Below are 24,129 nucleotides of genomic sequence, written 5' to 3'. Positions count from 1 at the left end.
GTGTCCTGGCTGTGCCATGGAATACACACCTCATCCTTGGAGACTACACTGCATCCAACCACACAGACAGAGGACTGTGGGAACCTCCAGCTTTTTTATATTGTATCAAGAGTTTGCAGGCATTTAAAAAAAACCCAAAACGAAACTAAGTTGGATTTTCTTGTCCTTAATTTCAAATACTAAGAACAAACCTGATTTTTATCAGTTGGTGCCTTGCTTGGCTGAGCTGCACAGAGCCATTGTCAAAGCTGGATCCAGAGCATCAGCTTTGCAGAGCCAAATCCCTGGAAGTGTTCAAGGCCAGACTGGATAAGGCTTTGAGCACCTGGGCCTAGTAGATCTCCCTGCCCTTATCAGGGGCTGATTAGGTGATCTTTAAACCCCTCACCTAACCCAAAACATTCTGTGATTTCATTCGTCCTTCTGATTTCCTACAGTACCTAGAAAATTACTTGATTACTTGATTAATTACATTCAGGAGGTTTTCCATTAAGCCCTATTCAGCATGATTATCTGGTACTTCCAGACTTTCATTAAAGAGACAGACAAGGTCTTATCTTTTTTCCTAATAGCTGCCCCATGCTGCCCTGCCAGATCTGATAAGCTCTCAAGATGATTTGGAACAGCCTTAGAACATCCAACCACTTTTAACTGGGGTCAGTGTCTTCTCATCTGCGGATGCTCCTGTCACTGAAGGATCAAATCACTCTCCTCTGCAATCAGGACGAGCAGTCTGTGGCACAGTGAGAGTCCCTACAAGAGACACAGAAGGTGCTCAGGCAGTGAAGTTGTCCTCCTGTGATTCTGGACCTCTGGCAGGGCCACATTGGGCAGCACCACGGTGCCCCCAGCTCTGGCTCTGGTCACATCTGCAATTGGCTGCCAGAACCAGCCAGGGACGCTGCTCTGAAGGCTGCGGGAAGCTAGAACTGGGTGAATGAAAGACTCTGCAAACTCCTCTGAAACCTCGATTTAGGTACTTGTTTCCACAACACTCACAGTTTGTTTAAACTATAAAAGTGAGTGAAGCAATTCCGGCTGAGCAGCCTGTTTCGAGTTTGTTTTCCAGTTGTCTGCAGTATTTGAGTCTCCCTCCCACCAAACGTAAGAGTTTCTGTGGGAAACTTTCCAAATTCTGGCTGGAATACTCAGCCATTAATTCCCAACTTGCCCATCTGCCATGTCTAGAAAACATTTCTTTAAATCTTTTAAAACATAAGTCTAAACTGCTTATTTATCTGTCAACATTGTCTCACACTATTTAATTTTAAAGGTTAACTTTTTAAGCCTCTCAAAGGTTGACCCTGCTCTGAACTTGAGGAGCTGTCAGTAAGTTTGTGCCATGTAACAACTGCCTGTGGTACCAGCCAGGCTGCATGCCCCCTGACCACACACCAAGCTGCTCAGATATCCCACAGCACCCTTTTCCCCAACCCCCGTTAAAATATTAAAAAAAAAATTAAAATGGATTTGGAAGGAGGCTGAGGATCTGGAGAGAGAAAACGCAAATTCCTTGTTAGCTTACCCAGACTGCCCAGAGGCAACACTGGAGCCTGATGCCCTGAGGGGAGCTGGGCAGGCACAGAATTGCTGCCACATGGGCTGGCTGCTGACAGGAGCCGGTTTGTATGGAGCTTTATGGGACACCAATTTCAGTTCAGACAGAACAGTTCTCCTGGTTAAATGGCTGTTTGCCAAGAGTCGCTGGCTCCTCCTCCAGTGCTCCAGTCCCAGAGCTGGGAGCACCAGCAGAGATTCCCCATTTACACGTCCCTGTGCTTCAGTATTCCTCTGCTTCCAGTGCTGGAGTGTTTGACTTCACCGGAGCTCCCCCAGGCTCCCACTGCCACGGCTCAGCCCAGTTCCATGCCCTCATCTGCTTTTCAAAGAAAAGTTCCCAAAAAGCTCCTGTAAAGCTGTCACTACGTGACCACACACACAGAGCACGTATATGGACACAAAATATGTTATTTATTGTGAATTTTGCAAAGACACATTTAAGCAACAAAATATACATTTGTGAACCTTTAGTTTTATACATAACAATCTGCTACCATAGCAATAAATTAAATATACATTATTTACAACAGACGTAGGTTACTAGAAACTACAAAGCACTGCCTCTACATCAAAAATAAACTTTGCCAGATACACTTCTTCAAGCTTTATTTTGACTCTATAAACTCTCCTCACATTCTCTGCTATAAATCCAGCATTTCCCTTTGCAGGCCCTACGCAGTGCTACATTCACGGAAGGTGATGGAAGCATGCTGGGGCTGGGGCATGGAGCAGCAGCGGAGCAGCGAGAGCGCAGGTGGGACTGCAGAGGTGCCGGGCTCTGCACCGAGCACCACACAAGGTCCCAGCCCCCGGCACAGCCCCTTGGTGGCACGAACATCTCCAGGCCCCTCACCTGCTCTTCTTGAAGACCCTCAAAACTCCGGAAGGGAACCGAGTTTGTGCTTAGGACCCCTGCTTCCCTCGGAAAAAAGCATTTCCGTGTTGTGCTTTGGCTCTGGGGGGTTTCAAGAAGATGCAAGTGCATGCCAAGTGCTTTCCTGAAGGGAAGCCGAGCCAGAGCAGCCGCTCTGCCAGCCTGGGGCAGCTGCACAGCAGCCCCCGATGGAGGGGAAAGGGTCCCGGCCCTCTCCCGGAGCCAGCAGCACCAGATGTGCGTTGGCACCAGATGTGCGCTGGCACCAGATGTGCTCTGGCACCAGATGTGCACTGGCACCAGATGTGCAGCAGCACCTGAGCTGAGCCGAGGGGCTGCACAGGAGCAGCCAGGGACCCAAAGCCCAGCAGAGGGGAGCACCCCCAGCAACAGAGACCCCTCCACACAGCGGGGGCATCACCCCCTAAGGCGTTTCTGAGCCCACTCTGCTCCCTCTGCAATGGCACTTCTGAGGAGGGCAGAAGTTGTGTGCATGGAAACAGTGGAATCAGAAAGGAAAATGCACTGCCCAGTAATTCTAGTGTCAGTTAAGGATCCTTTCCTCTCTCTCTATATATATATTTTTATACATATATATATATCCCTTTTATATATGTATAGATGTGTAAGTGTCACTTATAAGCACAAAACATTTTGCAAAATATATACAGGAACACCTCCACGCACTGCTGGAAGTGCAGGAGTCCCCGGGGCGTGCCACAAGCACGGCTCAGCCCCAGAAGCGCCCCGGGACAACCCGGGACGCCCCGGGGTGGAGGCGGGGGCCGGCACGGGCACTGCTGGGGCCGGAGAGCCGAAGCCCAGCTGCTGCTCCAGATGTACAGCGGGTTTCGGCTTTCGGCTTTTGGGAGGAGTGCTGCTGGAAATGTCCCGCCCGAGCCGCCGGCAGACCCGGCCCCACCGCTGCTCCAGGGCTGGCAGGAGAGACAAGTCCAGGGCACTGCAACTCTCCCTGAGGCTTCACACTGTTCCGTTAGTCCCATTTGAATAATTCCCAAATCAATCTAGGTCACAAAGGAAAGACACGGTTTCAAGAGAAAATAAAGGCAACAAAACAACCAAAAATGGCAAACCAGCTGACAGTAGCCACTGCATCATCTGCTGAAAGATCTCACGGAGATCAACACCCACAGGAATGACGACAGCTACAGAACCGAGTGACTTCTCAGAGGAAAAAGCAAACCCAGAGCAGACCCTGGGAAAAAGTCATTGCACCAGTCAGTGTTTCATGGTGCAGCCTCAGGAAATCAGACCAAAGCTTCTAAGAGGAGAATTGGGGGTGGGTTTAAAAGTGCTACTGAAGCATCATCAGACGTGCTGAACAGCAAAGTGTGTGATCCTGAGACACCTAGAGCTACAGACTGGGCTGAGCATACTGCATGCTCCTCTTCCAAAAGAAACTCAAGGCTTAAACTCTATTGAAATGCAACTGGCTGGGAGCAGAAGGAGCATCCCCATGGGAGTTATTGATATTTACTAGTCCTACACAGCACTTAGGGCTGGTGAAACTGTTCCCTGCCTTTTCACAACTGTTCTCCTTCTTTAACCTGGCTCCCCTTCCATCATAGCTACAGCCTTCCCACATGGATTAATTCCAGCACCTACGTGAACCGGATCGTAAGGAGAGCACCTCCCTGCAGGACTAGGGCGAGCAGAGCGCGTTCTGCCTGCCTTGCCTCCTCTCTGGCCCGGGGAGATGACAGGGAGGAGGGCAGGTGTGGTTGGATCCTATAAGCTCTTGGCCCAGAGAGAGGGGAGCAGGAGCAGCCCCAGCCACGGTGGCTGCCCAGGGCTGCTCCAGGAGCACAATTCTGCCCCCACTCCTGAAACAGCTGTCAGGTACCTTGAGCCTCTTGGAGCACTCACTGGGGGAAGGAGACTTTGGCACTCAAAGTCCTCTTTTCAGTAGGAATCACATATTTGAAGAACTGTGTTCACTTGAGACTGAGAACCTGATTCCATGAGGGTGTCCAAAGGTCACAGGCTGGGGGGACAGGGGGGAATATCTCTGCAGCATCACAGCCTGTCTTCCACAAAATGGGTAAGGGAAATCTATGAGCAATGTGAAATTTTACAGACCGGCTTTGGGAAACTTCACATGAAAGAGCAAAATGATTTCTTGGCATGTTGAGAGAGGTATTTTCTGGGAAAGGGCTTTATGGGAGAGTTACCTTGCAGAATCTATAATCCTCTCAGAATAACAAGAGCTTGCTCAAAAGCAGCAGAACAAACTCTGTAAGGGTTGGAGCAGCCTAATGCCTCACAGATCACCAGAGTTTTATGCATTTGCTTGCCTGGCGATCCAAGCCATAGGGCAAAGCAGAGCCCACCAGGTAAATCCCCTCTGGTTCCTGTTCTAGTACTTAGGAAATGTAATACAGCACAGCTTTAGCTTTGGGTCACCTTTCCCAGGCCTGTGCTCAGGCAGGGACAAAGCAGGGAGAATGAACCTGCCAAGGAGGATGAGCTGCTGCCTCCAGCTCCACTCCCTGGGCCAAGTCACTTACCTACCTCTTGTGCAAGAAACTGAGCAAGTTTGGAGCGAGGGCTGCCTCTGCCCCAAGAGTTTTGGGGTGTAAGTAGGAGCTGGGGGACGGCTGGAGAGACACTGCAGATCCCACTCCAGGGAGAGCTGCCCAAGACCCCCCCAGGGAGGTTTTGCCCCATTGTCCCCAGAGAAGAGCAACAGCAAACGATGGTGGAGGGTGAACTGCCCCAGAGCCACTAACACCTAACTTTGGCCTGACCCCCAGCCTTCAAAAAGCAAATATAAATCCCTGTTTCTCCACTGATAACTGCAAATAAAGCATGGAGGGACCTAAACTACATGGAGGTCTCTCCCTGCTGGCCCTCTGGCCAAAAGGAGCTGCCAGGCAGCCCACGGACGGGGGGAATGGATGGTGCCCAGCAGCTGCAGCACACGTGGGCAACCCCAGGGTGACCCAGCTGTGAACGAGCAGATCCTGACACCAGCAGAGCACCAGGAGGGGACCTGGCCCTGGCCACCAGTGTGCAGCATAGACAGGGACACGGCCCCTCCTGCTCGCAGAGCGGGGGCGCAGGGCGGTGCTGGACAGGGGGACACGGTGAGAAGGTGGCTGGTCCCTGTCAGGACAGAACTGCAGCAAGGTGAGAGCTCTTTTCTGGTGTAGCGGGTGAGGGCACCTCGCTGCCCATGGCCAGGGCGTGCGTGGTCCCATGGGGTGTTGAAGATTTTTCCCTTTGTTGAAACATCCTGTGCAAAGAAGAAAAAGATAAAAGTCAGGAGTGTGGAAGGAGAATAGTCCCACCCCTGAGGTGCTGGCTGCGAAGCACCTGTCCCAGGGAGAGAGCTGAAGCCACGGCAGCGCCCTTTCCCAAAACGCCAGACCACCATCATTCCTAGGTTGTGGGAGAAGGAAACCCAATGACTGGGTGAAAATCCAAGCTTTTTGAGACCCATGCTTTCAGAAATGTAACTTCCTTTCATTTCAAGTTCTATGGGCTCTTTTGCTCAGTTTGGATCTTCCTAATGACACCCTTGATTTTGTGGAACAGAAGGACCCCGGGTAAAATCCCACTGAGCTCCCTTTACCTCTGCCCATGAAATCCATCTCGAGTATCTTTGGTTTCCCCTTGGATTTTTGGAATGGGTACGGACCTGCACTGCCTTTCCACCCCAGTGCCCAGAGCACAGCACAACAAACCTGGAGATGGGCACCAGTGTTTGACAAAGGTTAACTGGGAAAAATGCAACCTGCTGGGCTGGGGCACCTGACCCTGGGAGCAGGTGCAGGAGCATGGTGCTCCAGAAGGGAACAGCAGCACTGCTGGGTGCAGATCTGTCACAAAGCCCTGCGCTTTCCCTCACTCAGCTACAGCAGCATTTGAGGTGTTCTAAGGTACAGTGTGGATTCCATAAGCAATACCAAGCAGAGCGAGCAGCCCCAAACAGCCTTTTTGCACTAAACAAAACATACCAACACTCACCTGTGACAAGGTCATGACTTCCTCCTGCTAGTGGCTCTATGTGAAAGAACAGAACATGGGGTGGGTTGCAAACAAAGGGGCAAGAAGTCACAAAATCACTTCCCTTTTCTCCTCATGGGCCCCAGAGCAGCCCCCAGAGCCATCCCATGCCAGGCAGGGAGGACACGGCTGCACAGCATCCCACCAGTGAGAGCCCTGGCACTTACCATGCTGGAGCTGCCATGGCTGAGCTTGTCAAAGCGAAACTTCAGGTTGGACCTCGGAGAATTTCTGTTCTTTAGATCTGCTGGAGGGAGAGGACAAACAAAGAACAAAAATAATAAACTGTGAACAAAAATATTTGCTGTAGTACTGGCTGCACTCGCCCAGCTAGGCACTTTAATAGGCTGTCAGGAGTGCTACCAATATTTAGTCTGCCTTGGTTGAATGTTTGGCAAAAGCTGTATATTAAGTGTTTGCGATGGAACAAATTGAGGCTTAATTACATTTCACAGTCTTTCTCCTGAAAATGCCACTGAAAAGGCTACAAGGAATGACTGATCCATATAATGTATGGGTGGATTTTCATGTTCTTGGCAGGAAAAATACAAAATAAACACTTCAAGCATTAAAAGGGGCTGGTTTAAGGGTTCTGAAAATCACTAATGAAGTAAGGAGGAGGACCTGTGGGGTGCCGAGGCATAAAAAGTCTGCTTGCACTCCATGGTCCCCTCTTGCCTGCAACACTCCCAGTTACAGAGTTGTTTGGGTCTACTTGTGCTTCCCAGCTGTTTCAAAAGCAGCTCCTCAGCTGGCTGTGTGTCTCCACGTGGATGCTGGTGCCTGTGGCAGGCTCCCTGAGGCACAAGGACCCAGAGCCATGGGGATTTGTGGGCGAGGGGTGACTGTGGCCGTCCCCTGTCTCACTGCACCGTCTGCACAGGATGGCCAGAGCTCCTCCTGCCCCTGGCCCTCTTGAGCTGCACCTCATTGTGCAAATCCTCCCACTGAAAGGGATGGAGGTGGTGAGCGGCTGGCAGGAGAGGAATGGAACCAGGACCATGGGAAGATGATTGTTGATGAAGTAACTGTGAGTCATGGCTCAGCCTCTGGAGACAGAGTTTCCACGACTACTGCACATGCCTGTCAGGGGAGACAGAGGGAACAAAGCCACAGCGAGAGCCACCTCTGCATTCTAATTGAGAAAGGAAACAAATTCCCCATGCAAGTACAGAACTACAGCACATGGGGCCACCTCTCCACAACAACTCTGTTAGGATAGGGCTGCCCCACACCCTGTGGGTGCCCCGACAAGGCTGGGACGGGGCTCCTCCATCCCAGAGCCACCGACCCCATTCCAACCCACCACCACAGGAACCCAGGGGCTTTGGCTGTGGGGAGCTCCAGAGGTGAAAGGCAGAGCTGGTGCCTCCTGCCAGTCTGCCTGTCACCCACCTGTGGGGCTCCTGCTCATGATGACAGGGGTGGCCATGGCCCCCACGCCGGGGCTCTCACTGCCGGGCGAAGCGCTGTAGACAAACACGTCCTGCTTGAAGGGTGACGCCGTGGAGGGCTGGCTTCCCTGCTCACAGAGACAGGACATGGCTTTTCCTGCACTCAGCTCTTCCCCCACACCCTGCCAATGCCCCACTGCACCCGTGCCCACTGCAGCTGCTGGCCTGGGCAGAGCGAGCAGTGCTCAGGACATTCCAAGGCTCACTGGGTTGCCACAGAATCACTGAATGGTTTGGGTTCTTGGTTTGGAAGGGACCTGAAAGACCATCTAACCAGACCCTCCCTGCCATGGGCAGCAACACCTTCCACTGGACCAGGTTGCTCCCGGCCTTAGACACCTCTGGGGATGGGGCAGCCACAACAGCCCAGTGTCCCACCAGGCACACCAACCCTCCTCCTCCCCACCCAGAGATGGGTTAAGCCTCTCCACATCAGCAGTGAGAAGGCACCTGGGGCTGGCAGGCACTTCTCCCTGTCAGACCCCAGAGTCTGGAGGCAGCAGGGAAGGGGAGAGGGGAATGTGAGCGGGGTTTTGTACCTACCACGCTGTCATAGTCCTCCAGGGTCTCGCTCTCCCCCGCCGTGCTGCTGAAGCTGCTGGTGCTGGAGGAGGAACGGGAGATGTTCGACCGCCCGTTCTCTTTCAGCTTGATAAAAGGCCTAGAGAGGCGGAACGGAAGGAAGGGCGCGTGGCTGTCACAGGGAAGCGTGTCCCTTGGACTGTGACGGGGGACAGGCCCTCCTGCACACCCCCGGAGCAAAGTGCTGCCGTAGGAATGAACCTCTTGGGGTGCTTCAGCACATAACCACTTCCAGAGGCGGGGGAGCGGGCACTGGGTGGGTGCCCAGCAGGAAACCCTAGGTCGAGCTGACTTCGCCTTGGCAGGGAGGAACAGGCACAGCAGCCTTCTACGTCCTGGGGATTCGGGAACCTCGGTCAAACGCTGCGCTTTGCTCTTCTTTGTAAAGACCAAAAAGGAGCTGTGCTCAAGAATCACCAGAATCTTTTCTCCCTTAATATCAAACTTATTTACAGTAAAATTTAGATATTGTTTTGTTTGACAAATTCCTTGATGTCTGCTGAGCTGTGGTGGAAGGAGGATAGGCTCATCCTGGCTCACCTGTCTTTGTTGGGGCATATTTCAGGGGAGCTGGGGTTGGATGAGGTTTCAGATTTCATCTCCTGGGAAGAATGTCCCAGATCTGGTGTCTTCTGGGTTCCAGAAACACTGTCACTGAGGACACAAAGAGACAGGTTGCACAAATTATACAAGAGACTTAAAAAGGGTGGTCAAATTGTCCTACCTAACACCAACAATAAACTGTGAGAGTGGCCGGTGCTCTATCGGTACCACCCAAACTTACCACCTCGTCCTGCTCTCTGCCTGGCTCTCCGATGTCGTGTGCAGGCGAGGGAACAGCCCTGACCGGCGCTTGATGGGGCTCCTGGACTGGTTCTTGGCAGCAACAGCTGGGACAGGGGGCTGAAAGCAGCAAACAATCTGAGTTAGAGCAGAGCTCTCTCCTAGGGCTTCAGACACTAAACAACCTGCGAGGAACTGCGCTGCCTGCACATCTGAAAAAACATAATGCTAGAACTTCTTTTCTATCTCCTTTTACTTTGGGGCCAAAACCCCAGGAAGCTTATCTTTGGTTCTTCCACAAAATGAGCCCAACTTGAACAAGGCATCCAAATTCACAGCCTGCTCAAGTCTCTCCCTCACCCTGACCCTCACTGCCCATGCAGGGGACTGCCAAGCTGCATCAGTGGAATGCAGTGACCTGTCGGGCTGTAGAGGGGTGGGAAGAGGAAGGACGGAGGGATGGAGGGATGGAGGGACAGAGAGACATGTGGACATGCTCACCGAGAAGGTGGTCTTTGTCACCTCACCGCTGTTGTGTGCAATGCCCCCACTGAGGCTGCCTGGGATGCCACTGCCATGGTGCTTCTTCTGGCTGCCCACCATCGTCTCCATGGAGTGGCTGCGCACCCGGATGGCTCTCTGTGGCAGGGGGGAGAGGGACAGCAGGTCATCGCCACCCACAGGGGTGCTGTCCCCAGAACTCCTCCCCAGCCTTGGGTTTACCCCAGGCACGAGGGAGAGTTCATGCCTCTCTGAGAGCAAGCACACCCCAACAGCAGCACGAGGGGTGACAGCAGCCCTGGCAAGTGCAGCTGAGCATGGGCTGCCCTTGGGGAGCCCCACAGCCACCACAGGATCAGATTCTGCCCCCACTGCTCTGTGAAATCAAAGACTCCATCTCTGGGACCAGGAGATGCAGACACAAGCCCCAAGCCCTGCCTCCTGCCTGGCCAACCTCCCAGAGTCCTCGGCAGGAATGGGAACCACAGCCAAGCCATAAGCTGTGTTTGTGTGCAGTCTCCACAATTCTGCCTAGACTCAGAGGACAGATCTCCTGCCTTTCTTGCACCTCTCCTGCACCTCTCCAGCCTCTCCCAAAACATCCCCTGTGCTGGAGGCTTCATAGCCACATAAAAGTGCTTCTGTTCTTCAGCAATCTACTGCTTGAGAATACATTTAGCCTGAACTACTGCTGAGGCTTCTGGTTTGGTCTATCCACCTCTGGAAGGGACTGAAGGTGAGCTGTGCAGCACTGACCCATGGCAGCCACAGGCTCTCCCTGATCCCGCTGATCTTCATTTCTCCATGGCAAGCAGCCCCCTTCTCTCACTCTTCACATCAGCAACCTTCTCCATTCTCATCTCAGTTATTCCCTCAGCCACGGCTCCTCCAGCCCCTGAATGCCAGCCCAGGCTAAAGAGTAAATGAGCCATGGCAGGCCAAACTCCTGAGGGTGCATGCAGGCTGTTTGCTGCTGGCTCCGGGGTCATGGAACCACAGGTGGACCTGTACCAGGGTAAGAGGAAGCTGCAGTCCTGAGCTCTCACTGAGCCTGCAGTGCTGAAGACCACAGCCCCAACAGCCCCTGCCCATCCAATAATGAACATCAAGCAAGAGTCCATCAGACTGAATTTATTTGGGTCAGCAGCATTCATATACAATTTGATGTTGTTGTTAGGTGAAAGTGATCATTTGCTTTGCTGCAAAGCAGCAGCCACAGGCACTCACACTCTGCAGGCTCCTGTCCAGGGATGTGGAGCTCTGTGGGGTTCCCCAACACCCCAGCCCTGAGGAGTGGCTCCTTTCCCCACAGAAAAGGCAGAGGCACCTCTCACTCAGAGCAGAACTGGGTTCTGCTCACCTCTGAGAACTGATCCCCCATGGCCTGGCCAAGGGGATGGGTGTGTAGGCTGCATTGTAGGCGCAAGGCAGACGGCGAAAAGACACGATGGGGACCAGGTCCGAGCCCCTGCGGCCCTCCTTTACCGTGTGTCCTCCCCCGTCACTCCGAGAGTGCGTGGCGCAGCACGTAAGCCAGCAGGCAGCCCAGCAGCACGGGCCCGAGGTGCCCAGCACGGACCACGGGGCTCACCTCCCACCCCAGCACTCCCTGCAATGCCAAGAGAGCATGAGCTGTGTCCCCACTCACACAAATGCCAGAACATATCTGCTTCACCTCAGCGTGGAGGCCTGGAGGTGAGTGCTGCAACGCACGACTGGCTGCACAGCAGTGCCATCCTACACTCCCACACTGGAGCAGGACACACCTGAGCCTCTGCAGCGGGGTCTGGGGGAGCTGGCCGCCCCTCCTCCCCAGCCCCATCCTCCAGCTACAGGATGAGGTGGCTCATTCACCAGTCTCATTCTCTGTGCTATAGAAATATCCATGCCTGAGGTAACGGCAGGAGCTGTCCCAGCCAGGTTAGCCCCTGACCAGACCACCGGTGTCACCCAGTGCCAGCCCCCTCCGTGCTACAGGACAGCTGCAGCACACACACCTGGCAATGGCTCCTACCCTCAGGCTCAGGTGCTGCTCCTCCATCTCAAGGGGTGTCCCTGCTGCCCAGCCAGTCACTGTCCCTGCTGCCAGTGGCTCCTCAGCTTCCTCCACAGCACTTTACCCATTCCTTTTCCTCCAGGCAACATTACCTGCTTTCCCTCCTACTCACCTGGTCTCCCTGGCACACTCAGCACCACTTCCCCACTCCACACCCAGCACCATTCTGTCTTTGTTTTAAGCACAACGACCACTAACCACCCCCACCCGCTTGCTGTGGCAGCTGCCCCAGGCGCCCCTCCTGATCCCTGTCCCACAGCAGAGGCAGCCAGCAGCCAGAACATGAGCAGGACATGTCCTGCCACAGCAGAGCCCAGCTGCAGGCACACTCTGTGGCAGGGCACTGGGCCTGAACTGAGACCCCTCTGGGGACAAAAAATGCTGCAGCACACTGGTAGAGGTGCTCAGGAGCTTTGGAGAAGTCACTCCAGTGGGGACACTCACCAGCAATGCAACCATGCCAGCTTTTGCTTGCTTCCACTGGGACCAGCTCAGGCATTTGGCAGGCTGAGCAGGCAGTGGTGGCAGCAGCCCCCACCTCCTCTTGCCACCCTACGCTTGGGGGACATCTCTTGTCCCCTGACGTGCACTCTGCCAAGCCCAGGTGCTCTGGGGTTTAGCTCTGCTGTTGGCAAGGGCAGGGCTTTACCTTGAAAGACTCCAGAAAGCCTCCATGGCCCCCATTCTCCAGCTTGTCCTCCTCAGGCCCCAGCCCCAGCATGGTCTGCGTGTGCCCGTGCAGCTCGTCGTGCAGGTTGTCCAGCAAGGCGGCCCGAGTCCGATCCTGCAGCAGAGACGGAGGCTCGGCCACGGCTCCAGGGAAGAGCAGCGGCGCCGACCCACGGCACCGACCCACAGCACCGACCCACAGCACCGACCCACGGCACCGACCCACGGCAGTGACCCATGGCAGTGACCCACAGCACCGACCCACGGCACCGACCCACGGCAGTGACCCATGGCAGTGACCCACAGCACCGACCCACGGCAGTGACCCACGGCACCGACCCACGGCACCGACCCACGGCACCGACCCACGGCAGTGACCCATGGCACCGACCCACAGCACCGACCCACGGCACCGACCCACGGCACTGACCCACGGCAGTGACCCATGGCACCGACCCACGGCAGTGACCCATGGCACTGACCCACAGCGCCGACCCACGGCACCAACCCACAGCACCGACCCACAGCACCGACCCACGGCACCGACCCATGGCAGTGACCCACGGCAGTGACCCATGGCACTGACCCACAGCACCGACCCACGGCACCGACCCACGGCACCGACCCACGGCACCGACCCATGGCAGTGACCCACGGCAGTGACCCACGGCAGTGACCCATGGCAGTGACCCACAGCACTGACCCACGGCACCGACCCACGGCAGTGACCCATGGCACTGACCCACAGCACCGACCCACAGCACCGACCCACGGCACCGACCCACGGCACCGACCCATGGCAGTGACCCACGGCAGTGACCCATGGCAGTGACCCACGGCAGTGACCCATGGCAGTGACCCACGGCACCGACCCACGGCACCAACCCACGTCAGTGACCCACGGCACCGACCCACGGCACCAACCCACGGCAGTGACCCATGGCAGCAGCTGTGCTCCCTGCGCAGCGCCCGCCCCTCCGTCACCACGCTGTCGTCCTGCGAGCGCTGACCCAGCTCAGCAGGGATGGGCAGCTGTGAGGAGGGGTGGCACAGCTCCCCAGGGCCGGCTCAGGCAGGGACACCTGGGCAGAATTACCTCCAGCTTCGCAAACTTGTCAGACTTGCAGCAGGCGTTCTCAGCGTTGATGAGCTTGGTCAGCAGGAATTCCCGGAACTCGGGGCTCTGCAGGGAGACAACCAAGGTAGAAAACACCCACCATTTTAGGATTCTGTATCTCTGGTACTCCAGCTGTACAACCCAAAACCCAAGCTCACAGCACCTGGCAGTCCCTCCAGATGTGGAAGCATTGGTGGAAAACCCCAGACGGGTTTGAGGTGCTCACTGCACCAACACAGTACCTCAGAGCTGCTGCTGCCACCTTGCTCAAGTAATGCCATGCAGTGGTGCATGGCCACTCACCCTCATGGCCACTCATAAACACTAGGGGCCTCAATGGAAACCAAAATTAATGCAGTTCTGTTTTCCCCCAGCCAGTGTGCTTGGAAACATCTTGGACATGCACATCTACTTTTTTTACAGCCTGGAATATGCTTTCCTCTCAGCGCCTACCTTCTGGAACACCGGAGGGCTCGGCAGGGGTGGGCCAAAGGAGGGAACATCTTCCCGGGCTGTCACTGACACCTGAGGAGTCAAGAGACATGTTATTCCCATGGGTTTATGCCACCTACACCCAGGTGATATGTCAGACTGTTCCAAGGCACATTCAAATGCTGAGGATCATCAAAACTCTTTAACAAATGAGCTGTTTTACAAACATGTATTTTATGAACTGATGTCTGTGTACACACACATTATGTAACAGTGCATACATAACACACCTGTGTGCACACACATATGTGTGCTCAGCAAGTCCCCACCAGGCCTTACACTGACTGCATCACTGAGCACAGGGTAAGTGCCCCGGGCAACCTGTGCCAGGGCCTCACCACCCTCACAGGGAAGAATTTCCTCCTCATCTCTAATCTAACCCTGCCTTTGCAAGTGGGAAGCCACTTCCCCTCGTCCTGTCACTCCGTGCCCTTGTCAAAAGATGCTGAAGCGAACCTGGGTAGGGGCACACCGGGACTGCCCTCACCTTGTAGGCCGTGTTTTCCGCCTCGGGGCTCTCCACCTGCACCACAATGTAGGCGTGCAGGAAGTTGGAGGCAATCATGTCTGGGACGAATGGCGTGTTCTCCTCTTGGAAGATAATTGCCACAATGTCATTGCCAATGTGCCTCTTCCTCTGGAGCTAAACCGAAAGGGAGAACACTGGGTCAGTAAAACCCGGCAGCTCTGCTCCTGCAGGAGCAAGTGCCAGCTCCACTCTGGGGAGCCCAGCAGCCGCTTCCCACGGTGCCAGGGCCTGGCAGTGCCCACAGCATTGGGCAGTGTCAGCGCATCCCCACTCTGACCCTTCTGTGCAAACAAACACATCTCTCTTACTTGTTGTGTGTCTCCTTCGGTAAAAGGCAGCTTTGTAGAGACATGAAACATTATCTCCCTGTCCCTGAACACCGTGTACACAGACTCCACTCCCGTCTGCCCATGGCTGACATCCAGGCCTCCTCGAAAACTGGAGATCAAGGGAAAGGCAGAGAGAAACGAAGAGATGTTAATTGAGAGCTTCACAGAGAGCACCAGCGGCTGTCAGGGGACAGGCTGATGGAACAGCCCAGCTCATTTATCTTTATCTAGCAGGGAGCAAGTGGGAAAGAACAAACCATGCGTCATGTGTTGTAACCAGCCATCACTGTCACCAGCCTGAAATACAGGGTGCACATAAAGCAGGGCTGGTCAGGCAGGGCTGACCACAGCCATGGGCACGAGCTGCAGCCTCACCATCCCTCACCAGCAGTGGGGTCTCTGCCCGCACTGTGGTCGCTGCAGGGACGGCCCCGGAGGCACCCGTGGCTGAGCCACGACACCAGGCACAGCACATTTCCACAGACTGCCTTCCCTCCATGACTGAATATAGCCACATTTTATCACAACCTCAAAGCTGCAGGAAAAGAAATTTTTCTCTCTTGGCAGCTCCCATTTTTTTTTAACTCCCCCAGCTTTGAAAAACAAGCCAAAACTATATTTGCTTCTGCTCCGCACATCCCGCTCATGAGCGAGATGACTTCTGTTCTCACACGTAGATATTTTTACATATGACATGGTCTCTTGTTAATGTATTTGTAAAATCATCCTTTTTATTTAACTTACCCTTTGAAATCCTGAAGAGTTATGGTGTCTCCCAGAAAACTTAAGAAGTTCTTGAAGGCAGTGCTCTCTTCATTATTGCCAAACAGCTCCTCCTCTTGGGTCTACAAAACACAGGGTGCATCTGTTGACAGCTCAAATATCCCTGCCTGCCCAATCCCCTGCCACATCCAGCTCCATCCACGGGGTGCCTGGGGTCTGACCAGCACCCTGTTCCACGGTGTCCTGCACAGCCACAGGCTGCTCCCCGCTGCTCCCCAGCTGCCACATTCACCACCAGCACCATCCATGGGCTGCCACAGGACAGCCTAGGACAAAGCTGCTGAGAGCCTCTTCTGAGCCCCAGCAACGACTTGAGGATAATACCCAGGAAATACCAAACCAGAAGCGAATCCTCTATTGAAAAATCCCTAATCATCTCCTGCTTGCTGTATTTCAAAACAATGAGACCCTAATTACGGCCTTGCATGAGTCACTCCATCCAACCCAAAATGCAATATGTAAAGTGTCTGTCAGAGTAATTCTCAGTGAGTTCTGACTCCTCATCCAGAGTCCCCCTGCTAATGACAGCATTTTCAGCAAGCGCCTCTCTTCAGAGCCCGCAGTCCCCCCAGACAAACTGTCTAAACATATATCTGATTAAAATACCACGCCTGCTAAAATCCGTTTTCACATCCGCTTTTCTCTACAGCAGCTTGTGGGCTGATTTCCATACTGAGACTTTTCAGTCATATAATTTTTAATGAGTGGGGAAAACATCCAAGCAACAAGAAACACAGTCAGTGAGGACATCCAGTGACATGAGGTGCTGCAGATGGCAGAATTAAGGTCAGAGTTGAGCCTGTACTCTTGAAACGTGGATCTCTGGTGCACAGGGACATGCTCCATGAAAGTGGCATGGGGACAACTCACCTGCCTGAACTTCTGGTAAATCACACCAAACTTGAATGTGTTGTTGACCTCATGCTCATCATAAGACACTATCATCTGGGATGCCTGCAGGAAAGCAAAATGCCAGTTGTTTCATCTGATGGTTCAAAATGTGATGGCCAAAAGATCCATGGTGAGGGATGAGGAGATCCCACCAGAGCTGCAGCAGGGTACCACACTGGCTGGGCAGCATCAGGGGAGTGGAAGGGGCAAAGAAGCCAAATTTCCACATAATTAGGCTAAAAGTTTTCAACAGTGGTCCTGGATGTGGTTCTCAGTGTCCTTGCAGAATACATTACCAACCTGGGCAAGTTACCTCACCTTAGGGTAGAGAACCGGGTTAAACTTCAGCCCAGAGGCGTCATCACAGAAGGCCTGTGGGCAAGGGGAAAGAGCAGTCAGTGCCAGGTCCTTGGCCACAACTTCAGCCATGAATGTCTTATAAAGAAGCCAAATACAGCCTCCAATAGCAGGAGCTCCCTCCTTCACACCCTCTCACTGGGATGCCCCATGGCCTGGCTGGCCCCAACCGAGGATGCAGCGAGCCCAGTCCCAGGTCCCATGCCCCAAATGAGGGCCATTTTCTCTCCTAGCCTGGGATCAGCAGGAAAACAACAGCAGGGCCAGCACCACCTGAGTGCCCCTTGACCTGAGAGCACAGGCAGTGCTGCCCAACACTGTCCAGTGCTGCCCAACACGTCCCAGCTCAGCCTGATGTGCACTGGCACAGCCAAGCCAGGCAATTCACCTTTGCAATCTGGGGGATACTCGGGAGTTTGCTGAATCCTGCCAATGGAATCCTCTCATGCAATGTCTTGACTTTGGACCTAGCAAAGAAACAACAAGCAGACAGATGTCAGAGAGTGTCTACAGCAAAGCAACACCCAACTGTTGGGAAACACAGTTGTGCTGCATTTGTTGGGCCTGGTTAGTGAGCAAAGGCTCAGTTTGTCTTCTCATCTCTTAAAATATTCATAGTTCGAGGGAAATGACACAATGGCTCAGACATGCTGGGTCCTGTCAGCTTATGGAGGGATGGTGAGAGAAGTGACTGGTGTTATCCCAGGGAGGATTAATCCCACAGAGGTTTACATTCAGTTCCAGAGGGTTTAGCAACAGATCAAAGTCTCATGTTCATTATCAGATTTAGTCAGTCCCAGCACAGAAACACAGGGATGCTGCCACTGCCTCCCATCCCACCCAGACCCCCACCACATGCTGCCAGTCCAGCTCAAGCACTTGCTGCAGGAACAGAACCAGGGACTCCCAAAGAGAGAATATTTTGTTAAACAAAGCTTTTTTTTTTCCATACCTGAGTATAACCCTTAAATACTCTGTGCCATCTGTCTCCTCGCATTTAACAGAAAGGATCAGATTTCCAAGGCTGCTGGCTGTACAGTAGAAATTTAAATGATCCTAAAAATAGAAATCAGCACATTAGCAGCCGGGAAGCAACTCAGCGATGGCAAGGACACTGCCTGGACGCTCACCTGCTGCCCCAACACCCTCCCATCACTCAGACACTTGCACCCCCTTGCCAGGACCAGGGCTGTGAGCAAGAGGGCAGGGGCTGCCACACAGGCCCCCCTGTCTGGCTGAGGTCCCCAGGGTCAGGAGGCTCAGAGCCAACATCCCCACTGGTGTCACAGGAGACCTGTGGCTGTGGGGCCAGGGGCAAAGGACACGTGTGTGGCCGTCACCGCCGTGCTGGGAACCCACCATTCCCTGCAAAGAGGGAAATTGTAACACTTGCCCATTTTGCTCTCAGCTGGAGAGTTTTCTTAGTCAAAGGTGTGCAACCTTGAGCCCCGTGGGGTGGAGGAACCCACCTTCCCCAGGAAATGCTTGCGGTAGGCTCTGGCCTCTCCCTTGCACTCCAGCTTGTAGCCATAGGTGCTGGGGCTGAGGTTTTCCTCCTCCTCCTCGCAGATGCTGCTGTCAGATGAGGTGGGCGTGCCAAGGTTTTCTGGGTCTTCTATCCAGTATCCCCCAAACTGGGGCAGGATGATCAGTGGGTATGGGCTACCCTTCTCCAGGATCTGCAGAGACATGTGTCACGAGGGGTCAGGCAGGACAGGGGTGTGGATGTGGGGTGCAGAGCTCATTGCTCCAAGTTTTGCCCCCTACTGCAGCAGACCCCAGCCCTGGCACCAGAAGGGACAAGTCCACCCCTCTCTGAAACCTCTTCTGTCACAGAAGAGGGCACATGCTACTGAGGAAAAGCCAAAAACCACAGAGATAGGGAGGGGGGAACATGCTTTATGTAGATCCTCTCAGAAACAGAATCTCCACCAATTTCTCTGCCATCAGCAATTTTGGAAAGGTATTCACCAGAAGGTGTTCAGGACACCCACCTCATCGATGCTGGGGTATGGGATGTAGTCTTCCTGGAAAAAGGAACCAAAACATCATCTATGACCATCTGCTCCCCACCAGCTGTCCCTTAAAACCCCAGCCCTGCCACCCAACCTAGGGAGTGCCTCCAGCACCTGCTGATCCCTCGCAGGAAGGCATCAATGAAGGCTAAGTCCTGCCTAAAGGAAGTTCCTCTACGGGAGCAACTTCCCAGTGCAGTGTTCCCTGCAAACCCCAACCCTTTTGCACAGCTGGAAGATGAAATGCAGTGGTCTGGACATAAAGCTGGATTAGGGATTTACAGGCACCATGCTCCCTTCTCTGCAATTCAATCAGTGCCTTGTTTTCAGATAACATCTAAATCCTTCCCAGCCCTTTGAGTGACTTTGATGATCACATTAAACCTCTGAGATGGGGGGGGTGGGGGGCACTTGAAGAGATCCCCTCAAGAAACAAAAATCAACCAACCTTGTGTTTTTGGCTTCCAGACTTCTGCTCTTCCAGTTTTGGTGCCTGTTTGGAAGAAAATGAATGCAACAAACAATTTAGATGCTTTTACCAACACAGGGAGGTTGGTGCACCAACATGAGGGTATTTTGCTACATGGAGATCACTCCAAGCCAAGTGGCTGGAAGGTGAGGTCTGCTCCTGGGACAGGCCCTCTGCCCTCAGGGGCTCTGCTGGGGCAAACATCCCAAGTTACTGGCATGCACAGTGCTGCTCACCTGCATTTTTTCCAGCATTTCGAAGAATTCTGCTGACTGAAAAGAAAAGAAGGAAAAAACAGAGGAGGGAATGAAGAAATGAAAATCAAAAGAAAATGAAAGTCTGAGAGAAATTTCTTCCTTTAATATTTGTGGTGATCAAAGGTCGGATTTACAGCACGAGCAGCCTGTGGCTGCCAGCACAGGTGGGGCAGGTGTGACTCCAACACAACCCTGGCTAAAGCTGTTTGCAACTTTAGACCATGCCCCTCCTTACCTAACACACCTGCGGGAGTCAAAAAGAAAAACCCCAGGCTCAGACAGCTCTGTGCCCACAGCTGAATACTCTTTAAAAAGTCTTCCTTAGCTGAGCTTGGTTTGGATTCTGTCTATCTCCAGGTACAAATGTTCTTGGGTAATTTCAGGTCCTGCTCTACCAGTAGCCAGAGCCAAGACTTGACCCCATGGTGGCACCAGACCCAGGTGCTACAGTGAGTCTGACAGAAAATGGCACACATACTGAGCAAAGCACGCAGCCCTTCAGAGAGCTGTGCCCACTTAGAGCCACAAAGGAAAGGACAGAAAGAAAACCCTGCACCAGGCGGGAGCTGCCACGAATAGAGAGCAACAAGCAGAGCTGTGCACCCCTCCCCAGCACTCTCCCCAACATGTCTCAGCCCTGGAAGAAAGCTATTATCTTCCTGGCATCACTCCCACCTCCACCAGCCACACAGCCAGACCTCCTCATGGGCAAGAGCACCAGCCCAGCCACCCTGTCCAGCCCCACCTCCCTTTGGTAAGGACAGCTGCCTTGTTACTTCAAAGGGCAGCTCCCTGGGCGGCAGAGTGCCCAGAACAGGTTGGGCAGGAAGCAGAGGGGTTTGCAGGGGACAGGCAGGTGCCTGCTGGGGCACACACCTCAAGTTGCCCGGCCCCATGGCGGGCACGCTGCGCCTGCCTCGTGCTGGCACCGAGCCACCCATGGCTGCGCTGGGAGGGTCACACTGGGAGGGTCACACTGGGAGGGTCACTGGCAGGGTCGCTGGCAGGGTCACTGGGAGGGTCACTGGGAGGGTCACTGGCAGGGTCACTGGCAGGGTCACTGGGAGGGTCAGTGGCAGGCTCACTGGCAGGGTCACTGGCAGGGTCGCTGGGAGGGTCACTGGCAGGCTCACTGGCAGGGTCATTGGGAGGGTCACTGGCAGGGTCGCTGGCAGGCTCACTGGCAGAGAAGCAGCACCAGGACCCAGCGCCCCGCTCGGCACCGCCGCTCGCCGTTGCGTAACGGGAGTGTCGGCACGCACGGCCCGCCACCACGGATGGAGAGAGGGATGGCGTCGGAACAGGCTGAATTCCAGAAACCACCTACTGCTGCTCCTGTGGGAACAGCCCTAGCCCGTGCAGCCGCTGCGTTGGAAGTGCTGCTCCCCACCAGGCTGGCTCTCCAAGCCCTGGCCCAGCGCTCTCACCTTCATGGTCGGTGGGGCTGTCAGAGGCGGTGACAGGGGCCGCTCCGGGACGGTCACATCCGTGCTGTTCAGCAGCTCCTGCTTCCTGGAAAACCAAACACAGGCACGTCAGCTCCCCCCTGCCCGAGCCAGCGCACCAGGCAGGAGATAAGGGTTATCTCCCTCGGCAAAGCTGTGGTGTGCAGCTGCCCGTACAGTAATATCTGGAATCTGAGAAAAAGCCCAGCAGTGTGAGAAGTTGATAAAAGTCATCAGAAGAGCCTATGCCCAGGGTGGGCTGCAAGTCCCCATGTGTGGTGCTGGTGGTGCAGGGACAGTGGGGCTGGGTTCCTGTGAAAGGAACCAGCCATCCCTCCCTCTGGCACCCTCCCCACCTGGGCAGGACCTGCAGTTCAGCTGCCTTCTGGTGGAAAAGAGGCTCAGTGACACCCAGGGACACCCCAGCACAGCTTTGGAGGGACCCAGCTGAGGGCCCCGTTGCCAGCACAGCACCTGGCACCAGATTTGGAAGTACCAAGAGCATCATGAAGATGCAAGACCCCAGGAAAGCGGAAAGCAGCCCCTGTGCCACAAAGCTGTCAAAGACAGTTCCCCCAAAAGTCCCCTAAGCTTTGGAAAAGCACGGCCTCAGCCCTCCCCTGAACAAAACTCCCATCCCTGTCGCCCGGCGGTTCCCGGGCAGGCAGCCATGCCATCACGTAGCGGCACTGCCAGATGCTCCTCCGGGAGTCAGAAAATCTGAGATTTAATTTAGTTTCCTCTTGTCCCTGCCAGGTTAGTCCTGCAGAAACCGGGCCAAAATGTCCAACTGTTTATCTCGCTGTAAGGAGGTTTGGTTCCCATGGCAGCGCGCCCCGGGATGGCTCCGCGCCGCAGCGGGCACCGGAGCCCGCCGGGCCTCTCCAGCACAGCCCCTGCCAGGCTGCACCCGGCCTCTGCCAACGCTGCCCTCCCCAGCAGCCCCACAACCCGGCCCTGCCTCCCACACACGACCCCCTCCTCCCAAGCCCCGTGTTTGTGACAGCAGGGGACAACAGCCTGCTGGTCGTGGGGAAGCGCCGTCCCGCAGCCCCTCTCAGCAGGGAGTGCTGAGGCGATGAGGTGGGGAGCAGCAGGGATGCTGGGGAGGCAAAGTGGGACCAGCAGCATCGTCCTCCTCACTACCAGAGCAGTCATGGCACCACCTGGGCTGTGCCAGCAGCATGGCCTTAGCCAGAGGCACTGCGGGAAATACCCATTGCATTGTTCCAAACGTGAATCCAAACCAAGGACTGATGTTTCACATTATATTAAATCAAAATAAAGCTTCTTTTTCATATCAGAGCAAGTTAAATTTACATTGTAACCCCTCATTTGAGCTCCTGGCATCTTCCGATTTTTCAATGCAAGAAATTAATTGGAGCAACGTGGGACAATAGTGGAATTCCTGACCTGCCCACACATACTGTTTATCAAGCTCCTTCCCTCTCTGCTCTCCACAACCTCACCATGTCTCTACTGCTGAAAAATGCCAATGATGACAGATTTTCCTTGTTTGCTCTTTGACTTTCTAGGACACTAAAGCACAGCCTGATCTGGAGCAAACCACTCATCCTCTGCTCTCCTTGCTTTGAACCCTGAGCTCTGCCTGATTGCACTCAGCTGCACAGTGGCCTCAAAGGCATAAAGCAGATACGACTTTGAAAAGATTAAAGTTACAGGGATGCGCACAAATAATTTGATTTGATCTGGGATTTATAGTGGGTTGCCATAGCATCATATTCTAAGTATTATAAAATCACCCAACTTAACAACATGTTCCTCTGTCACATGCTGGCTGCTTCTTTGGGGCCAAACTGCTGGAACTGCTCCTGCAGTTCCGGGAGAGCAAAACAAGCCCATCCCCAAGGACTGCGTGGAAGAGCCTCTGCGCTGAGGATCTGCTATGTTAAAGCCCAAGCACAGACGCCGATGATTCAGCCCACCAGCAGCGCTGGGGTCAAGGCCCGGCCCATTTCCCAAACGGATTGCCCTTGGGATGATAAATGAATCATGGGGAAGACCAGCACATCTTTGTCTGTGCACAGGGTGCAGCCCTCGGGGATCCCCCTGAAGCGACCCGAGCCAGCGGGGACTCTCAGCAGCCTGCTCAGTGACCCGGTCCCCAGCTGACACCGGGGGTCTCTGCAAAGCCCGAAGCACAGCAGAGCCGGAGGTGCCCACGCCGGCGAGGATGGGCGCTGGGCACGCCGGGCAGCTCCGCATGCACTCGCCTCTCCTGGCACCACGGGAGCCGCGCGGCTCCAGCACTGACAGCCGCAGGTCACAGCGCTGTGCCCGCTCCCAAGGGGCACCTGGCAGCACCAGGGGGCCCTGCCCGCCCCCACTGCCCACCCTGGCCACGGCCACAGCCGGGCCCCAGCGCAGGGATGGGCCTGAGCATCCTCCGGAACTGCGCAGCCAGACACCAGCCTCTCCAGAAGGAAACGTGCGCATGGCTTTTGTAATTTTATTTCTTTGTTTTTCTCATTAGGCAAATTAAGAGAGAAGGAAAAGAGAGAATTAGAATCCTGCATACTTAGTAAATCTAATTAAGGAAATACCTTAATGCGGTTATGGCAGGGCCGACTGCAGGGTTTCCAAATGGAGACTGAGATCACCCCAGCCATCCCAGCACCCCCAGGACTGTGCTGGCCAGGCCCTGTTGCCAGCTCTTAGGGAGGCAAAGCCCACCTGCCAAGGGCTGCTCTTCTGGCTCTTTCCAAAGAGGGAGAAAATGGGGATTTTCCCCCCCAAATTGGGGAAAAACCATGGACACCCATGAGCTCCCAACACAGCAAGGTTGTGAGGTGAGCTCCCAATGCAGCAAGGGCAGATGAGGTCTTTCTCTTTAAAGCATCCCTGATCACAGTCCTAAAGCACCTTTAAATTAATACCCTGTATTTGGTAAAGCCCATGGACATACTGAAATTCTGA

The 24,129-nt window shown here is 54.4% G+C and overlaps 1 protein-coding gene across 9 annotated transcripts in view; it reads right to left on the bottom strand.

Annotated features, from left to right (window-relative positions):
* Positions 1 to 1,952: 1,952 nt before the first annotated feature.
* RAP1GAP2 (RAP1 GTPase activating protein 2) overlaps positions 1,953 to 24,129 on the bottom strand; it is a 55,567-nt gene continuing 33,390 nt past the window's right edge. For 6 of the 9 annotated variants that reach the window (XM_021533078.3, XM_021533079.3, XM_021533075.3 and 3 more), the window contains 23 exons: positions 21,175 to 21,259; positions 19,727 to 19,762; positions 19,470 to 19,514; positions 19,001 to 19,033; positions 18,476 to 18,685; positions 17,959 to 18,062; positions 17,395 to 17,473; positions 16,968 to 17,021; positions 16,629 to 16,712; positions 15,720 to 15,820; positions 14,955 to 15,084; positions 14,605 to 14,760; positions 14,079 to 14,150; positions 13,605 to 13,691; positions 12,489 to 12,623; positions 9,784 to 9,921; positions 9,284 to 9,402; positions 9,040 to 9,153; positions 8,461 to 8,578; positions 7,859 to 7,985; positions 6,631 to 6,710; positions 6,425 to 6,460; positions 1,953 to 5,690 (listed from right to left, as the gene is read on the bottom strand). In XM_021533078.3, the coding sequence (XP_021388753.1) occupies positions 6,452 to 6,460; positions 6,631 to 6,710; positions 7,859 to 7,985; positions 8,461 to 8,578; positions 9,040 to 9,153; positions 9,284 to 9,402; positions 9,784 to 9,921; positions 12,489 to 12,623; positions 13,605 to 13,691; positions 14,079 to 14,150; positions 14,605 to 14,760; positions 14,955 to 15,084; positions 15,720 to 15,820; positions 16,629 to 16,712; positions 16,968 to 17,021; positions 17,395 to 17,473; positions 17,959 to 18,062; positions 18,476 to 18,685; positions 19,001 to 19,033; positions 19,470 to 19,514; positions 19,727 to 19,762; positions 21,175 to 21,259 (2,116 nt within the window). In that variant the 3' untranslated portion in view covers positions 1,953 to 5,690; positions 6,425 to 6,451. The remainder of the gene's footprint in view (positions 5,691 to 6,424; positions 6,461 to 6,630; positions 6,711 to 7,858; positions 7,986 to 8,460; positions 8,579 to 9,039; positions 9,154 to 9,283; positions 9,403 to 9,783; positions 9,922 to 12,488; positions 12,624 to 13,604; positions 13,692 to 14,078; positions 14,151 to 14,604; positions 14,761 to 14,954; positions 15,085 to 15,719; positions 15,821 to 16,628; positions 16,713 to 16,967; positions 17,022 to 17,394; positions 17,474 to 17,958; positions 18,063 to 18,475; positions 18,686 to 19,000; positions 19,034 to 19,469; positions 19,515 to 19,726; positions 19,763 to 21,174; positions 21,260 to 24,129) is intronic. The other 3 variants (XM_077787611.1, XM_021533074.3, XM_021533076.3) reach the window with 2 other exon arrangements.

Source organism: Lonchura striata, chromosome 20 (assembly GCF_046129695.1).
Source record: "Lonchura striata isolate bLonStr1 chromosome 20, bLonStr1.mat, whole genome shotgun sequence".
In the NCBI taxonomy this organism is placed as follows: Eukaryota; Metazoa; Chordata; class Aves; order Passeriformes; family Estrildidae; genus Lonchura; species Lonchura striata.
Note: the sequence above shows the minus strand (reverse complement) of the source record. Positions and strands in the feature narration are given on the sequence as shown.